The 19,751-nt window shown below is 36.6% G+C and overlaps 3 protein-coding genes and 1 pseudogene across 3 annotated transcripts; all 4 read right to left on the reverse strand.

Moving 5' to 3' along the window:
* On the reverse strand, positions 12,103 to 12,613 carry LOC104715716. The gene has a single exon (XM_010433099.2). The coding sequence runs from the start codon at positions 12,611 to 12,613 to the stop codon at positions 12,197 to 12,199; it is 417 nt and encodes a 138-aa protein (XP_010431401.1). The 3' UTR covers positions 12,103 to 12,196.
* Positions 12,687 to 14,069, reverse strand: LOC104715717 (NAC transcription factor 29-like). Its single transcript, XM_010433100.1, has 4 exons — positions 13,886 to 14,069; positions 13,500 to 13,771; positions 12,793 to 13,408; positions 12,687 to 12,739 (listed from the first exon to the last, which is right to left on the reverse strand). The coding sequence occupies exons 1-4, from the start codon at positions 14,067 to 14,069 to the stop codon at positions 12,687 to 12,689; spliced, it is 1,125 nt and encodes a 374-aa protein (XP_010431402.1).
* Positions 16,028 to 16,672, reverse strand: LOC104715718 (NAC domain-containing protein 79). Its single transcript, XM_010433102.1, has 2 exons — positions 16,501 to 16,672; positions 16,028 to 16,422 (listed from the first exon to the last, which is right to left on the reverse strand). The coding sequence occupies exons 1-2, from the start codon at positions 16,670 to 16,672 to the stop codon at positions 16,028 to 16,030; spliced, it is 567 nt and encodes a 188-aa protein (XP_010431404.1).
* Positions 17,574 to 18,756, reverse strand: LOC104712314 (annotated as a pseudogene).

Genomic DNA, 19,751 nt, shown 5'->3' on the forward strand with positions numbered 1-19,751 from the left:
GGATGATGTTACAGAGATAAAGATTCTATTCTATCTTCGTTTGTTGGACTTAGACGATCACACTTCGAGGGGGTATTGAAACCAGAATTTTAAAAGATTTTGGAGTTTTTTTTTAAATTAGGTGTTATTCAATTTGTGATTTTAGAATCTCTCCTCAAATCCCATGTTATTGAATTTAGTATTTACACAAAATCATGCAAAATAATTTACAATCTCTTGTTATTCAGTTAAGGATTTATAAAATTCATATCAAATCTACTGTTGTTATTCAAACTTGACAAGTAACTTTTAAAAAACTCTTTTTTTTTTTTTTTTTTGACAATCAAACCCTATATATTAAGTTATCAGAGATGACTCTCTTCGAGAGAGAGCCAATTAGGTACCGACGAGCTTACATGGGAAAAACAACAACCTCGTGCTCTTGCACATTTCGCAAGTTTATCAGCATGAATATTATCCTCTCGAAGAATATCTAATATTAAAATTAGTAAATCTATCTCTGAAATGAGTAAAATCCTTCAATTTTCATGAAAAGGTCGGCCAATCCTCGATATTAGACGTCATCCTTAAGAGGTATGAACAATCTGAAGCAAAAAGAACGTCATCCTTAAAAGGTCTGAACAATCTATAGCAAAAAGAGCTTTATCCATGTCCAATGTTAATAAGCACTCCATAGCCCAAATAAGGGTATCTAACTCTGCATGTAAAGGGGATAGGCTTCTGCGCGATCCTTTTAGCCCCATGTGCAGGATTCTATCGCCGATACACGCAATCCAACCATGCCCACTCCTATCCACCTCTGTATGCCAAGATCCATCTATAAAGCATACATGAGATTCTTGTGGAATTGGAGTCGAAGGTATGCCTGCTTCTACTACCGTTGGTACTAAGTCTCTATTATTTGCTTTTCTCCAAACTTCTTCTTCTTGCATAGCTTTCTCCACTGTATCTTGCGGAGACTGAAAAATATTTTCAAACACTTTCTTGTTTCTTGTCTTCCAAATGTACCACATCACCCAAGAGAATGTCCGCAAATTTTGATCAAGAGCACCATCGTCTCTACCGCTCCCATATAGAAAATCGAGATTGCTATATAGGGAAGATGAGGGAAACACCATAGGATGGGTAGAGATTGTTGATAAAGCCCATACTTGACGTGCTGGAGGGCATTCAAATAGCATATGATTTATAGTTTCCTCTTCCGCTCCACATCTAGGGCAATCCTTATCTCTACCAATATGGCGATAATGCAAGCGCTGACATGTTGCCAAGCTCCCAATCACACATTGCCACACGAAATGCTTAAGTTTTCGTGATGTTTTTAACTTCCATGCTTGCGCCTTGAGTGTCGTAACACTAGGTCCCTGAAGAGGGAGGTCGCAAACAGGGTGAGAGATAGCTCTCGCAACTTCGTATCCAGACTTAACGGTATAGTTCCAAGACTTTGTCATGGTCCACGAATACCTGTCCCTCGAGGCATTTAAACTCGGTTTAATTCCCAAAATAAGGGTAATTTCTTCTGGGGGAAAGAGTTCCCGAAGACGCTCCATTTTCTACTTTTTGTGTTGAAATCAATCAAGGTGTTAACACAGATCAAGGGATTTCTCTCATTAGTTAATCCTTGTGTCGGCCGTGCTGGCGTATCTGGGATCCATGGTTCAGTCCATATGCACGTGTTAAACCCCGAGCTTATGGTCTTATGGATTCTGTGCGAGAGAACATGTTTTGCAGCCAACATGCTCCTCCAACCATATGAAGGTAGATTTGATACCTGTATCTCTAATGGACTACATTATCGAAAGTATCTCCCTTTAAGAACTCGACTAAGGAGAGAATCTGGATATCTGAGTAATCTTCATAGCTGCTTTGCCAATAGGGCAAGATTAAATTCTTCTAGTGTTCGGAAGCCTAGCCCGCCTTCTGAGAGTTGAGTACACATTTGCTCCCATGAGATCTAATGTAATCCTTTACTATCTGCTTTATTGCTCCATCAGAAATCGGCAATGGCACTACTTAATTTTGAGCATATAGCTTTTGATAAGAAAAAACACGACATTACATATGTCGGAATTGCTTGCGCCACTGATTTTATCAGGACTTCCTTGGCTCCTTTGGATAGGGATTTTGAGGTCCATAAGTTTACCCTCTTATGGAGTTTATCCCTCACAAATGCAAACACTTGTGCCTTCGATCCATGAATCTTCTCAGGAAGACCCAAGTATGTACCCATGCCTCCTTCTTGTGATATCCTAACAATAGATTTGATCTCTTGTCGTATATGGGAAGGGACCTCTGTTCCAAACATGATGGAAGATTTGGAAAAGTTAATTTCTTGTCCGGATGCCTCACCATAAAAGCAGATTATATCGATAATTTCCTTGCATTGATGAGGATCTGCTCTACAGAAGAATAAACTGTCATCTGCAAAAAGTAAGTGGAAAACCCGGGGGCTTGCGGTCGAAATACGTAATCCCTGGATCTTCCCCTCTTTTTCGGAATTCTTAATCTGAGCGATTAGTGCCTCTGTACAAAGTATGAATAGATATGGGAAAATTGGATCCCCTTGACGAATCCCCCCGTGTTGGCCTAATCCGTCCCTTGGGATCCCCGTTGATCAAAATACGGTAAGAGACGGAAGTAATGCATTGCATTATCTATCCCACCCATTTTTGATCACCCCATTTTTTCCATCAAAGCTCTTAGGAAATTCGATTCCACTCTATCATAAGCTTTACTCATGTCCGTCTTAATTGCCATAAATTTCTTTCGGTTGGCCTGATTGGAACAGAGGGCATGAAAATTTTCTTGAGCAATGAGAATATTATCTATGATTAACCTTCCTGCCACAAATGCAGATTGGATCTCGGATATAAGTTCCGGTAAAAACCTCTTGAGTTGTAAACTCAAAATTTTTGAGAGGACCTTTTAGCTCACGTTACACAGGCTAATAGGGCAAAAATTTGATATTTCACGAGGTCGTTCTCCTTTCGGAATTAAACATATATATTTGTTTCATTTAGCTTACCATCAAAAATTTCAGAGCTAAAGAAGTTCTTCACCATCTTAGTGAGATCGCCTTTTATGGTTTCCCAAATTTTTTGGAAGAACAGAGAAGTCATCCCATCCGGTCCTGGAGCCTTTCCCGGATTCATGGAGAACAAAGCTCGTTTGACCTTCTCTTCTAAGATTTCTTTCGTGAGATGCTCATTCATAGCAGGTGTGACTAGTGTAGGTACATCCTTAATGGCCAACGTAGGGTCGCTCGCATTCGAGGATGAAAAGAGATTATCGAAATACTTCACCGCTACTTTTTCTATTCCTTCTTCTGTATTAACCCAGACTCTAAGTTGATTAAGAATGTCAGTGATCTTGTTCCTTGCCCTCCTTTGTTTTGTGGAAGCGTGGAAGTATTTTATATTTTTATTGGCACCAAAGTTCTCTGCTTTTTTTGGTGCCAATAAGCTTCCTCTTCCCTATAAGCTTCACAGAGCCGCCATTTTAGGTTGAGGAGAGTTTATGACGATGCTTGATCGTCTCCATAGGTCTCATCAATCTTTTCTTGAAGTTCCTTTATAAGCTTTTCTGAGTTTGTTTGATTATTTTTCTTCCAAATGGAGATTGCTCTTTTACAATTTTGGATTTTTGTATGATGGATCGTTCGACATAATTGTCATCCCCTCCCCATCCATCAACCACCGCCTCTTTGAGGCCTGGCTTGTCTATCCAATGCTTGTCAAACATAAACCTTCTCAAAAACTTTTTTGGACGTGAAAGAATAGATGCAAGGAGGGGACGATGGTCTGAACCCCACATCTTCATATACTCCACATTAGTGTGGGAAAATATATTGTGCCACTCTTCATTTCCCATGGCTCTATCCAAGCGACACCGAATCTTACCATTTGACCGTTGACCAATCCATGAAAATTGGTTTCCTTGGTAGGGGAAATCAATGAGACCACATGAATCAATCATAGCACGGAAAGGTAGAAAGGAGGCTTCCGATCTTTTTCCCCTCCCTCTTTTTTCGTGGTTCCCTGTTATTTCATTGAAATCTCCAATAATAAACCAAGGCTCGGACCTCGCAACTCCAATACACATTAGTCTTTCCCACACATAATCGCGATTTATAGGGACAAGATCACCATAAATAAATGACATATAGACCCGATTTCCATTAATAATTGTTTTGATGTCGATTAACCGGTCATCTAATAACAAAATATTTACTGGAAAATCATTCGAATACAATAACGCTAAACCGCCGCTAGTGCCCTCACGCTCGACGGTTTGAAGGTTATCAAAACCTAAATCCGCTTGCACGTCTTGCAGATAAAACTTGTCGTTTTTGGTTTCCGATAGAAATAAAAAACTTGGCGAGTATATCCGACACATCTCACGCAGTCGACGACGAGTCAATTTGGCTCCCGCCCCTTGACAATTCCATGCTATTGTCCTCATTTATTTGTTCTGGAGGGAGAATAAAACCCCACCGTACTAACTTTGAAACAATTGATTATAAACTCTAGCAATGGCACAATAAGTAAGTAATGTTGCAAGAATAAGCATTCCTTAAAGGAAAATTTTATAAATGATCTCTCATTTAATGAGGAAGTTATTACAAATTGGCCAGTGATATTGTGCTTTGAACTCATCCTCTCTACTAAACCATCATTATCCCACACCAAATAATTTGTAGTAGAGGCCCACCAAAAGGAAACAGCTTGGAATTTTTGGAGACAATCTGACGCGAAACCACGTCGAAGCTTCTCCTTTCTAACTAATGTAGAGAAATCCAGCGATAGGATCATCACTTTGTCATTCAGTTTTCTCCATGAGGATGTGTCTAAGGTTGGAGTCCTTGGATCCACCAACTGGATCCAGATGTTCGGCCGATGAGAAAGGTGAGACAAAATCAGCCGAGTTAACAAAGGTTTCATCGCCGACCCTAGATCTGGCCTTGTTAAAAAGGTTGACGTTTGAAATGGTTGTTTCATCGGTGAATAGCTCACCAGATTGAGATTTATCTTCAAAAGTGGCATGGGCCAGGGGTTGAAACGAGGTCGATGACATCTCTTCACACCAAGTGAGACCGGTGAAGACAAAACGGGTTGAAGAGTCTGTTTCGCTGATAAGGACCAGAGGTAGATAGGCGGAGATAGTTCCCATTTGAGAAGTTTCAGAAGCTCCTTCACAACTGTGAGAAAGTCCTTCGATCTGAGACTGAAGAGTGGTCTCACGAGACATAATAGACTTGCATTGAATAACCGCCATAAAGAGAATGCAGAGTAAGGAAAGATCTCACCAGAAACCATGGTGGAAACAAAGTGGAAGTAAGAATAGCCTATGGGATTCGTGCAGTCCTTGTCATTTAATATGTCTTGTTCCTTCCATGAACAGAGAGGTGAGGTTGTCCTTGAGCCAAAGACCAATAGGTGAAGAAGATGACTTAGCATTTAGCTAGAGAAACATCTGTAGAGCTTAGCATAATGCTAGAGTGATTCTTCTGCTTCATAAGGTTGAGACTTGAGAGGAGAGATAAGCAGCACTGATAGAAGCTGTACTTGGAGAAGGAGAGGGAAAATAAATTGTAGATCTAGGCCGAAATAGCAAATAAATTGTAAAACTACTTAAAAACTGATTTTGAAAGATTTGGATACATTTTTACTTGAAAAATAAGGATGAACAAATCTGACCTCTAAAGGTGTTATTTTTGAAGGATTTTAAAAAGAGTTCACAAAGACGGGAAGATATATTCTCATCATCACTCTCGTCAATGTCGTCGTCATCACTCTCGTCACAAAATGAACAAAAAAATAGAATAATTTTCCACACTTCTTCTTCTTCACAATTCCAAAACAGGGCTTCAATGGAGGGATTCTCTTTTCAATTTCAGATTGAACCCATATTTCAGTTCTCCAACCAATTTCATATCTTCCGTACTTCTTCTTCAAATCCTCATACTGTGGTATTTATTTGTATCTCCAGTGAAAATTATTTTACTCAAATACCAATTGATCCCCTGAAACTGCATATGAGCTTTGAGGATTCCATTTTATAAATTTATTCGGTTTCTCTTGATATGCTAACAGAAGAGTGAATGCAATCGTGTTTTGTGTACTTGGCTATGCAACACCACCAAACGATTGGTGCTTATGCTTCTCTTTATACTGTGTAAACACCTTTTTATTATTATTTTATTTCTCTTTTGTTGTTAGAGCATCGCCAGCGGGAAAACACTGATACGTTGCTCAAATTTTTTGTTTTTTAATATATTACTAATAACAAACTGACAGCTGTAGAAAAATGAGCAATGTTTCTATCTAGAGTAACTCAAGCAACGTTCTCTCTCTTCATTTTTCCTTTTTGTATTTTTTATTATTTTTAATAAAAGAATTTGTGGGAAGTAACTACCAGTAAAAATGGTCTTAGAAACTAAAAACGACACTGAGCATCAAAAATGAATAGAAAATTGTTATAAAGATGAGTCTGAGCATCAAAACCTTAAAACTAAGGACGAGGCTGGCATAAAAAATCCCAAACGTTTCCAAATACTACAAAATCTTCAAACAAATCTCCTAAAATAATGATTAGTATTTAATTAAAAAATCACAAAAATCTTCTAAAACTCCATCAAATCGTTGGAAATCCTTCAAAGTCTCATAAAAACTAAAATCCACCAAATATTTTAAAATCCTTGTTCAATACCCCCTTCCATATTCAGGATTCCTAGTAGCTATTTTAGTCTTGACTCGTTCATGAGAAACATTGAAACTTGTAATCGATAAGTAAGATACTCTCTCATTTCTCACTTTTGATTGATCACTCTCGTTTGTAATCAGATTAATAGAAAATCCACTATATATGTTTATTCATACATTGTCTTGAGGTCCACACAAGTCGTGGCCTTTGTCCATATTTGCCAATAATTCATCAATGTCAAAGAACTCGGCGGGATTCCACAGATACGGAAAGTCATAGTCCTCGTTCGTCATCACATTCCCGGATGTTGAATCGTCTTGACCTTGAGGAGGAGGAATCGGTGTACTTTACTCTTGTTGTTGCTCCTGAGTATTGACACCATCTTCTTCTTCTTCATTACTGAATAATGCATCAACGTCAAAGAAGCTGTCCTCGTCAGACATATCAAACAAGTCTTCTTCGGTGCTGTTGTCGTTGCTGATCAAGCGTGTCATGGCTATCTTGGATCTTGAATCTTGATCACCTTGGGGAGGAGGAGGAGGAGGCTGACTCAGCTCTTCTTCTTGATGTTTAGTAGCGCCAACATTTTCTTCCTCTAGCGTCGTCGTCATGAGAAACTGTTGTTGTAGATAAGCAAAATCATAATAAGGCTGAAGTTGGTGCCCTTGAGAAGGAGGAGGAGGTTACCGGTTTTACGAAGCGGTGGTTACCGGTTTTCCATCAGCCCCCTCTCTCCAACTCTCCTGTTTATTGAACCACCTAAACTGCATCATATCAACTTTTTGAAGTCCCTTCATCATCGCTTGAGGAATTGTGGCATTATGACCCCAACTCCAAGGAGTTGTGGTTACCTCAACCCTTTCAAGCAAAGCCCAGCAAGCTTTGAAACTGCAACCATCAATCAAATTGCTGACATTCTGAACTCTTCTACCCATGCTCAACCCCTATACAAAGCCCTACCGTGTGTAGACCCTCTCATCCCAATGGGAGTCCCAGCTTTGGCCTCTTCAACGCCGCTTAGTCTTTGACACAAGACAGTGGTCACCTCTTCTTCCATTGATTTATTCATGGAATATGCTGCGATATCTCTTGATCTCACAGGTTCCGAAATGCTGCTCAGCACTTGGTCCATAGCTCTCAAGTTCCCTCTATCGTTTGCCTTTATCTATCTCTGTTTCTTTGTCGCTGTTAACTTTGGGAAATATCCCTTTATGGTCTTGTTTAAACAATTGCTGTTGCTTGTATGGTTGTTCAAAAAAAATAAAGAGAAGGAGGAGGAGGAGGGAGAATCGGTGCACTTTGCCACTTGTAATTTTAATTTTTAAAAATAAGAGTACAGATGTGAAATGTCTCTATCGTTAAAATATGCATCATAAAACAAAATTTATTTATTTGAGTTGATTGGCTTTACGACAAATCTCCTATATGTATCTCACCAAAGTTCAAACCCCCTAGTTAGAGTTTAACATATACATCAATAGTATCGATTATTTTGAACACAAAAAATATTTGTGGCAAACAAGCCAATGATAATTAAACTTTGTAATCATTAATTACAATAAGACTACGAAATATCCCATGCTTAAAGCACGGTAACATTTTAAAAAAAAATTATAATAGAACAATAAAAGTTAATGTTATATTTTTTTAAAAAAAATTATTTTGTTTGAGATAATATTTATTTTTAATTGTTTTGTAAATCTATATATGTTTTTTTGAATACTAATTATTTTAGAATATTATAATATTTTATTTTTGACGTATATTACAGTTTTATATTAGTTGTTTGTTGTATTTGCATCATTATTTTGTGAAATATGAAATAGTAATTTTAATATTATAATATATAATTTATTAATTTATCAGCTATATAAATTTAGTTTTACCAACCCGCCAATGCGAAAATTTAAACGCACATTTTATATTCATAGATCGAGTAATATATCTTTGTTTTTAAAAATTCAAATCACAACATATGCAGACAAAAAATCTGCATTTTATTACTCATAAGTATTATATGAAAATTCCAAATAATTTGTAAATAAAATAAAATAAAGATGATAGGAGAATCATAATTTGAAATTTTAACAAAATCTTTGAAATCTAGTTATTAAAAACAATTATCTTGACTACTTGGATATAAAATCTTATTTTTTGAAATTCTGATTTTAAAAAAAAAATATATTTTGTAATCTTCGTCCATAATTTATTATAGAGAGAAATTTTTTTTTTTTGAACTAATAATTATTGAAAATCATTGGCCTGACAATGTAAAACTAAATAATAAAATAAAATCTACTTGAAAAAAATTTATCAGTATTTAAAAAAATCTTAGCAGTTAATTTTTTTTAAATACAAATTAGTTTTGATTTAAATAGATTTTTTTATATTTGATTTGTCAGCATTTTTATTTTTTAATTCATTATATTTAATTAATTAATTTTAATTAAGTTTTTCTAATGGCAATTGTATGTAATTTTTTATACATTTAAAGGTTTGTTTTATATTTGTACTTCTCAATTAATATAGTAGGATAAATGAATACTACTCAGTCGACACAAGAATAAGAACAAAACCATCTCCATTTAATGAACTGTCGGCAGTTTTCTATCCTCCACAACCAAAAACGCATAGTGTTGATGACTCCACCGGCGATAATTACTCTTTTAAATCTGATACGTTTTCAGGAGTGTCGTCGATCAATACCGGTTTACTAGAAGAGATCATAAAGGAAGAAATGAAAGAAATAAAATATTAACAGTTGATCTCAAAACCCCTATATAATGGAGTGATTTAATAATTTGCGTTTTTAACTTTTCCATATATATATATATATACTAGATAAGGGCCTGCACGATGTGCAGGTTTAAAAATTGTTGAAAAAAAATAAATCCTAAATCTTAAACAAATTTTTAAAAATATAAAAAGAAATTTTATTTCCTGAATTAGATATATAAATAATTCTAGTTAGAGAAAAATCATATTTGTATATACCTTCATACTCTTATTTATATTTCTATATTTTTAATATATTATAAAAATTATTACAATAATTTAAAGCTAAATTATTTCCTACCAAAATTTTTGCCAAATACTAATCATTACGAATATTATTATTTTCAAAGTTTAAAAATGTTTCACAATTTATTCACAAAATATGTTACATGCAAATAATTCATCAAAGCAACATCTAATTAGTAAGCATGTACAATTTTACTCTATGTTTTACCATTAAAAATATGTTCTTATATCCAAAAAAAAATTATTGTTAAAGTATGCTCTTTATCACCACCTATAAAATATCTTCTGATCAAATGAAACAAATTTTATGTTGCTTTACTTTTTTTTAGCATAATTATAGTTCTTATAATTACTAAAATTGTTTTCTGACATATTTTTTTGACCATGAATTTGTTTTACTCTAAAAATATTTTGGATGAACAACTGGTGAAACTATCTACTCTATCACAATGATCTTATGACCAACCTAATAAAAGTTGAGAAACTGAGAAAAAGTTAATATGCATAATAAAAATTAAAAATTGAAAATATAAGTTTTAGATAATTTATATATATAAAATAAAAACTTTATAAACAATCAAAAATATTACATATGTCATAATCACGTTAAGGATCGACGACCTATTTACTCCTCAGATGTATCACACTGTACCAAAATTACTTAAAACTAAGACCTCGTCTCAGATATTCTCGAATCATAAATTCTCAACTTATTTTTACCTGAATCAAAAGTTCTCATATATTTCTCCATATACCTAAGTTTAAACAATTTACGAACCAAATCCGAGAAAAACCACATAAATCCAGTTTGAAACCAATTTTAAAACGGTTTACCATTCCAACTTCCCAAATTTGAAAATCACTTCTCAGTTATTCGATCAAGCAGCTCTTGTTTCAGTACCGGAATTATCAACATTTTTCAGAAGAGAAAACTCTAGATTTTGACCAGAAACATCAATCATCCGCTAATCTTCCGAACTTATAATGCTACTAACTGTAGAATCACTTTTGAAACCTCCATCAATGTCTCCATTCGCGATTAAATTAGCGAGCTTTATATATTTTTGATTCTATTTCATTCCATCTGATAGCTTCCATTGAAGAACCCGCACGAATCAAAGACCCACGCAATAGATCGACAAAATTATATTCGAAAAATAAAATCAAAGATTAAAGCTTTCGATATAAACATATCATATTTATTTTTTGTCAATATTTGGGCTACAACAGGTCGGCCCATTAGCCAAATCCCTACATTTGTAGAGAGCGGGACTCGATCCTTGGTATGATATTCCTCAAAGTTCAAATTTAAACCAAAGACAAGAAATAAAAGAGATAACCGCCTTGGCCTTGCGCGGGAAGCAACTTGGCTTAAGGCGTTGTGCGTTTAGCTCCATGCCTCGTTAAAACCTTCTCCGGTAAATCCATTGGGAAAAACCCGGAGTAAGGAAAAAGAGTACACTTCCTTGCTTAACGACTTGATCGTCTTCACTCTTGGGTAAGAGTGAAGACTAAGCGGACTGAGTCTTCGGAGTATTCATGGGATGGCTGGCGTTTGACGAATGATCGGACAAATAAGTTGAACCGCTGCTTGGCCGCCTTTGCTGAGCTCCTGGAACGCGTGGTGGCTCCGGGAAGGATGGTTGGAGCCTTGGCTGCGTCTGAAGAGGTTGTCCTGGTCGCGTCCGATGCGTCTTGGTCAGGCGTCTCGGTCGCGTGCGGCGTGTCTTGGTCTTCTTTGCCGAGGTCGCGTCCTGCGATCACATCATCAATAGTATCGATTGTTTTGAACACAATAAATATTTGTGTTTACATGTGGAAAAAAAAATCTCATATTTATTAAGCATTAACACTTTTATATATCTTTCTTATTCAAAAATAAGAGAAAAAAAAAAAAGAATTGACCATTTTTGAGAGTTAATTTGCAGAGATTGACATCGGTTACCAAAATGTGTATCAAAAGCTTTCAGTCGGCAAATTATTGTAATAAGGGATGATAGAGTTCGATTTCATCACTTTGCATGCAGCTGCTGTTTGTTTTTGCAACGAGTACTGGTGACAACAATATTCTCAGTCAAGCCTAAAAAAAGGTTTTTTTTTTTCATTTGCTTGGTTTACTCTCTATCAGACTTAAAAAAACCTGGTCAATACGGATCGGAATCTTGATTCAAACATTTAGGCTTTCAGAGGAAAGCAAAATCTCAGGAGAAGAAGAAGGCATCAGTACTGTTTTATATCTATATCTTTAATTATGTGTTAAGTGTAATATAAGAAGATGTTGAAAAAATTGTGTATTAAGTGTGTTATATTAATTAAGACATTAAAAGCAAAGAGAATTATGTCTCTGGTTTTGGAGAACATTACATTGGCCATAAAGAAGGAAACAGAGCTATTAACAACTAGTAAAAAAAACACATGGAAATCTTATCTCTGATATTGACCAAAATGCAAAAGTATGAGTAGGCTGAGATGATCAGTTAGTGCAATCTTTTATCATTCCTTGTGTGTCAAAGCCTTCAAATAAACCATAACTGCTGGAATCCTCATCTCCGTTCAGTGAATGTGGCTTAATGAAATCAGCGAAGAAATCTTCAAAATCCTCTGGGATCACTGGTTCCTGCTCAAAGCTGATCAACTCAGGGAAGTTATAAGGAAAAGGCTGCGTCTGCGGCTTCTGATGCTCTGCTGGAAGTAAACAGTAGTCTGGCTGTTGATGAGGAAGAATCGGTGTACGTTGCTCTTGTTGTTGCTGCTGAGTATCGACACCATCTTCTTCTTCTTCTTCATTACTGAATAATGCATCAACGTCAAAGAACCTGTCCTCGTCAGACATATCAAACAAGTCTTCTTCGGTGCTGTTGTCGTTGCTGATCAAGCGAGTCATGGCCATGTTGGATCTTGAATCTTGATCACCTTGCGGAGGAGGAGGAGGAGGAGGCAGACTCAGCTCTTCTTCTTGATGTTTAGTAGCGCCAACATTTTCTTTCTCTAGCGGCGTCGTCGTCGTCATGAGAAACTGTTGTTGTCGTTGTTGATAAGCAAAATCATAATAAGGCTGCAGTTGGTGACCTTGAGAAGGAGGAGGAGGAGGGAGAATCTGTGCACTTTGCTCTTGCTGTTGCTTCTCAGTTACGACACCATGTTCTTCCTCATCATAGTTTAATAATTCATTGATGGGGTTAAAGAACCCGTCTTCTTGACTCATCACCATCCCGGTTCTTGAATCTTGACCTTGCGGAGGAGGAGGAGGAGGAGCAAAACTCGGCTGCTGTTGTTGAACGCCACCATTATCTCCCTCTAGCATTTTTATAAATTGCTGATACGCAGAATCATAATGTTGGTGTGAATCTGGCCGGGCTGCCCAAAACTGCCTTTGATGCGTCCGGTAAGAATCTAGCGGGCCTGACCAAAACTGCTGCTGCTGTTGTTGATACGCCAAATCATGATGAGGCTGCGGTTGATAAGAATCCAGCGGGGCTGGCTGAAACAGATGTTGTTGTTGATACGCAATATCATGATGAGGCTGCGGTTGATAAGAATCCAAAAGGACATGCGGTTGATGATACTCGACAGTAGGAGGCTGCTGCTGCACAACCTTCTTCTGCCTCTTATTCTCTTCTTCCTCTTCTTTCTTCTGCTTATTTATTGCTTGTGGGCTCCGATAGATCTTGCACATAGAATAGTCCTACGTATACGCAACAACCAAAAGAAAACTCACAATTTTTAAAGAATAAAAAAAAACTTAGTAACTTGGGAATCAAGAAACGCATACATACCTTTACTTCATCATCAGCAGAAGGACACTGATCAATCCAGTATTCATGCATCAACCAACTAGTTTTTTTGCCATTAGGTCGTTTCCCAACGTAGTAATCTAGTGCGGTTTTGTAACCAACGAGGCCTTGCCCAGCGTCAATCTTCTTGGAAGCAACAGTTGCCTTCCAGTATCCGCCTTTGGCGTCACGTTTCTGCCTTTTGCCATCTTTACCCATCTTGTTCCTCTTCGATATAAAGAACCTATCTGTATCATTAGCCTTCTTGAATTTTTCTACGTACATATTTCAAAAACATACATTAAGTAAACGTTTGCCCAAAGAGAAAGAAGAGTTAGAGTTGATAAAAATAAGAAGTAATTAAATTGTTGTACAAGGAGACGACAAACCTGAAAGTTCTTCAGGATTGGACTCGTAGATGTTCACGAGATGTATAGAGAGGGTGGCCAATAACTCTCTGTTTCCGCCCAAGTAGTATTGTTTCCGTCCAAGTAACGAGATGACCTCCAAGTCTTTTGGTCTATAGTTGACACCTGGTGGAAAGCAAGGTCTCGTCGAAGGAGAAGAAGACATGTGATGATCATCAGCTGAAGAAGAAGGAATCTCTGACGGTTCCGGTTCCGGTTCCGGTTCTGGCAAGGTTCTTTCTTTACGCTTGTTTCTTCCAGGCATCGACATCATCTGAGTAACCTTAGACAATCAGATTGAAAGTAGGTAATATGATTTGTAAGAGCTTCAACGTAGGTTTATGATATATGCATGTATCTTTTATTTATATGGATTGTAATAAGCCGGTGGCTATGATTTTTATCAAAATTTTGAAACGATATACAATATGTACTTGGATTCGAAATTGATTAGATTTAGATATGTTTCGAGACTTATTTGATATTATCTTCGTTCATCAAAATATATTTTAAACTTTTTTTTTTTTTATCTTTGTTATTCAAAAATAAGAGAAAAATAAAAAAAAGAATTGACCGATGCTAGGACATTTGTGGAAAGCTAAGGTTTGCGTTGAGATGTGTCTCATTCTTAATTAGTTGATTTCTTCTGTGTGAACCTTCACCCTAGCTAGGTTGGATTGAGAGATTGGTATCAAGTTCATAAAATTGTCGTTGATGACAAAAAGCATTCGAACAGAACCGCTCCTACTCTCTCTGATCTGTGTTTACGATCTACAGATACATTACAGTGAAAAAGTGGCTATTTCATATGGATTGGGGTGAGAACTCCTGCAGGAACAAATCTCCAGATCATAAAGAATCTGAGAGTTATTTTACAGAGATTGACATTCGTTTACCAAAAATGTGTATCAAAAGCTTTCAGTCGGAAAATTATTGCAAGGGATGCTGTAGTTCGATTTCATCACTTCTCATGCAACGAGTACTGGTGACAACAATATTCTCAGTCAAGCCTAAAAAAAAGGTATTTTTTTTTTTCATTAGCTAGATTCGTGTGCCTTACGCTAATGGATAGTTATTCGCAAGTTTTACTCTATGATCGGTGTTTTGTTTCCGCAATGATTTGTTTACTGAGGATGCAGATGAACTAAATGAATTTTCTGAAACATCAGACTTAAAAGAACCTGGTCCATAGCAAAAGCTACACATATTTAGGCTTTCAGAGGAAAGCAAAAGCTTATAGGAGAAGAAGAAGAAGACAAATTGTGTATAAGTGTGTTATATCAAGACATTTAAAGCAACAAAGCATGATCGACCTACAGACACCAACCAAAACTAAACTAATATAAAAATCCAAACATCACAATCTTAATAGCTTGGAACCCAAGAAACAAACACATACCATCTGCTTATCGTCAGAAGACTCAAACCAGTATTCATGCATTAACTAGTTTATTGACATCACTTTGCCATCTGGTTATCGTAGACTCAAACCAGTATTCATGCATTAAATAGTTTATTCACATCACTTTGCATGCAGGTGCTGTTTGTTCTTGCAACGATACTGGTGACAATATTCGATACAATGAGTAAAATGTTAGACAAAGTGTATATGGAGCCGGTGATTGCAATTAGATAGAAAGAATGTCTTTGGCTTTGGCCAAACGTGCCGAAGAAGAAACAAAACGTAATAGCTACTCTCTGTATTTTTCTCTGTTTTTCATGAATTATGTAGCCAAAACACTTACAAACCGAAGTAGCTAGGTTGCAATTGTCACAGACCAGTTTAGTTTACTTGTGGCTATCTGAATAAAGTCCCAGTGGTGGCCTCTCACATGATATGAGCATGTTAGCATACAATGTAGTTTACAAAATTTATACTTGTAACAAAAATCTTATATATACCTGAAAAAAAGACCTGAACTTTGTTTGTTTGGTGAATTTTTGTTGTATATGATATTGTAAAACTAGGCAAAGTGAATATATGCATGCAAACTCTCTTCTAATATAATATTATAAGTGCAAATACAAATTATTGGGTTTCAAAAAAAAAAGACAAGAGTGATTTTCATAACAATCTTAGGAGAAGAAGGAGGTAGATGAAGAACATATCCATGGTCTTCCTCTCTAATTATAAAGAAGACCGAAGAACACTGCAGGGTTATCAACACTCTCTCCATCTTCGGTTATCGGCAAATCATGAATAACTTGGGGTTCAATCTCCTCGCCAAAGACATGGCATAAAACCAAATCAGTATCCGCGACAGTTCGTGGGAGGCTAATCTCATCTATGAACCAATCATATTTTGGAGCTTCTTCTTCATCATAAGATAAACAAGAATCATCAGATCCTTCTTCCATCTCAACGAGACCAAACCGACGGCTGAAACCAACTAGAGCATCGTTATTCTTGGGATCTAACACATCAGATTCTTGTTCGATTGGTGTCCAGAGATTGTGAGGGTTAACTTGGCTGTCACGTTTCCTGCAAAAATAGTACCAATGCGTTTCTCCCGGATAGCCTGCAAGATAGATAATTCAGTTAGCGCATCAACGGAATAATAAAAGATCCATGGGATATATTTATTATTCTCTCTCACCAGGGAGATCACGAGGATGCTTTGAGAAGAGATCATGACACTCTTCTTCAGGTATCGAACGAGCTTCCATGGGAAGTCCTAAAGCTTTGTTCTTCAAAAAATAGATTGCAATCTCACAGTTGGAAGGACTAAAGTGGAACCCTGGAGGCAAATCTCTGAATATTGGATCCATTCGATCTCAGCAAACAAAAAAAAAGACGAGGAAGAAGAAACTAGAGAATTCTAAAAGCTTGTTTCTTTCTTGAGCGGATAAAAAACTTTTGGCTCTCGTGATCATACATATATTTATAGATTGGCTATACGTTAGTGCGTTCCTAAGACCACAAAGTTTCCTATTTCTAATTCGATTTCAATTTCTTGATGTACTGTATAAATAAAATGTAGTTTCCAAAGTCGTGCTATGCACATGCTTGCTTCTTCACTAACCGTTTATGATATTCACTTATTGGTTTTATAAGCTTGTTTCTTTATTTATAGTTCAATTACGTTTGAGGTTGTTGGTGCTGCGAATGTGTAGGGAAAAAGTACACAAAGAAGAGACACTCTTTGTCTCAGGATGTGAAAATTGAGAACTTAAGTTCTGAGTTTTAATGGCGATGAGAACTTAAAATTTTATAGCTATTTAAGTCTTGACACGTTCACGAGAAGCACTGAAACTTTTGCAGCAGAAGACAAGTGAGAGAGAAGTGAAACTTGTGCAGCTAGCAGCAGACATTTCAAGATTAGGGATGCAGATGAGCTAAAGGAATCTTCTGCAACATTAGACTTGAAAGAAGCTGGTAACTACGGGCCTGTAATTTCTGTCCATAGCAAAACCTACACACATATATTTTCTAATCAGAATCTTGATTCAAATATTCAGGCTTTCAGAGGAAAGCAAATGCTTATGAGAAGAAGAAGACACCAGTGTTTTATATCTACATCTTTATATGTGAGAAGTGTATGTATTGATATCTAAGACAATAAGAGAATGTTTTGATTATATCAAGGCAATAAAAGCAACAAAGACATTATCTCTCTGGTTTTGAAGAACATTGTCGATAAAAGAAACAGAGCAATTAGCAACTGAAAAACTAGTACATTGAGTGAAACCAAAATGAAGAAAAAGTATGAACAGGATGAGACCAGTTAGTGTAATATTCCATCAATCCTTCTGTGACGAAGCATTAAAAAACAAACCAATATTATTGTATTCTTCATCTCCATCCAGCAGTGTATATGATGACTTAATGAAGTCAGTCCAGAAACCTTCAAAATCGTCTGCGATCACTGGTTGCTGCTCAAAGCTAATGAACTCAGAAAAGCCATCCAAGTTACAAGGAAAAGGCAACTTCTGCGGTAGCGGGTTCTGATCTTGTGCTGGAAGTTCACAGTACTGTTGTCGCTGATACACAATATCCTGAGGCTGCGGTTGATTCAAATCCAGCTGCACAATCTCCTCTTCCTCGGATTTCTTCTTCTTCTTTGCTCCCCTTGGAGTCAGATAAATCTTGCACAACGCATGATCAACCTACACACACCAACCAAAACAAAAACTCACAATCTCAATAACTTGTAACCCAAGTAAGTAAAACAAACATACCCTTTTTACCTTATTCTCGTTGTTATGATCATCATCAGAAGAAGAAGACTCAAGCCAGTATTCTTGCATTAGCCAATCCCCTTTTACGCCATTTGGTTGTTTCCCAACGTAGTAGTCTAGTATGGTTTTGTAGCCGACTATGCCGTTCCCAGCGTTAATCTTCTTAGCAGCTACTGTTGCGCTCCAGTATCCTCCATTGCTGCCACGTTTCTTCTGTCTTCCGCCTCTGCCTCCGCCTTTACCGAGTTTGGTCCTCTCCGAGATAAAGAACCATTCTTTCTCATTACCCTTTTCATATTTCTCTGTTTTCAATTTCAAAAGAACAGAGCCATTCATACACAGAAACCAAAAATTAGAAAGGATTTTGAAGAAGACGAACCTGTAAGTAGCTGTGGATCGGACTCGTAGATGTTAACTTGGTGAATAGGGACACCGAGCAATGAGTATATGTCGCCTTGCGAGAAGGGTTTCAAGTAATGGAAGATGAGTTGTTCGTCCTTTGGTACAAACTTATAACCTGGCGGGAAAACGAACGGTTGCGTCGTCGGCGGAGGAAAGAAGTCATCAGCGGCAGAAGAAGAAGGAACGTCAGGGTTGTATGGTGGTTCCGGCGGTTGGGTTTGTCGTTCCGGCGAGGAACTTGCTTTGCGCTTGTTTCTTGGTGGAATCGCCATCGGAGTTTTGGTTCGTTATCAGAGACTTCACAATTTGATCGATGGCTATTAAACAAACACAACATAATTAATGAGCAGTCTTATTATATAGAAATCTAATCAAAATGTGGCCAACTATGGGCTTGTTTGTTCACAGAATGGTTTTAGTTGGGCTTCTATAATTTAGGCTTAATCTATAATATGAAAGTTGCTCAAACTCTCTCCATCATTCTGCCACATTAACACTTGAAGAGATGTCATGTGGATAATCAAAAATAGTCTTTTCCCTAGCAGATCATTGTCTTTTCATCTTCACTATTTCACCCATTTCACATTTTTAATATCACTCCTTAATAAAATCACAATAAATCAGAAAAACATTTAATGTTCTCATTTTCTCATTTTCACAATCATAGGGTCATCACTTATAAAACTTTAAAAATGCTAATTTATCAAAGAAGAATACAAAGACTACAAAAATTAGAAGCATTCTCAACAGTTAGAAATTGGGTTTTTGGTTTTTAAAATTTGAAAGCTAGATGCTTCTAATATTGGTTGCAGCAGAGAAAGAAACAATGAATTGGGAATTGGCGAATGATGGACAAGAGAAGACGGTTTTGAAACTCCAGCTCACATAGACATTGCATGCGTATTCAATTTATCTCCTCTCATACTTATACTTTTAAGGTTAGAAAATCTCAAATGTCTGCTCCAGTTACAAAGTTTTGTGTGAATCATATTTGCTTGCTCACAATCGTCAATATAACTTTTATTCTTTTTTTGTATGTTTATGTTAAAATGAGAATCACACACATTGTGTTTGATCGATTTATTGAGTAGTAAATCATATTTTTTATGCACAGGCCATCATCGCCTCTCTCTCATGCTGTTTGATATGCTCAAATTTACCCTAGAGCTACTCTCTCAAATTAAGAGATCACTGCAGTACTTAGGGGTCGAATTCCACAAGGACTCAAGACTACACAATAAATTATAGAGTTTTTCAATTATGCTAA

The sequence above is a fragment of the Camelina sativa genome, chromosome 9 (genome assembly GCF_000633955.1).
Source record: "Camelina sativa cultivar DH55 chromosome 9, Cs, whole genome shotgun sequence".
NCBI classification, from domain to species: domain Eukaryota; kingdom Viridiplantae; phylum Streptophyta; class Magnoliopsida; order Brassicales; family Brassicaceae; genus Camelina; species Camelina sativa.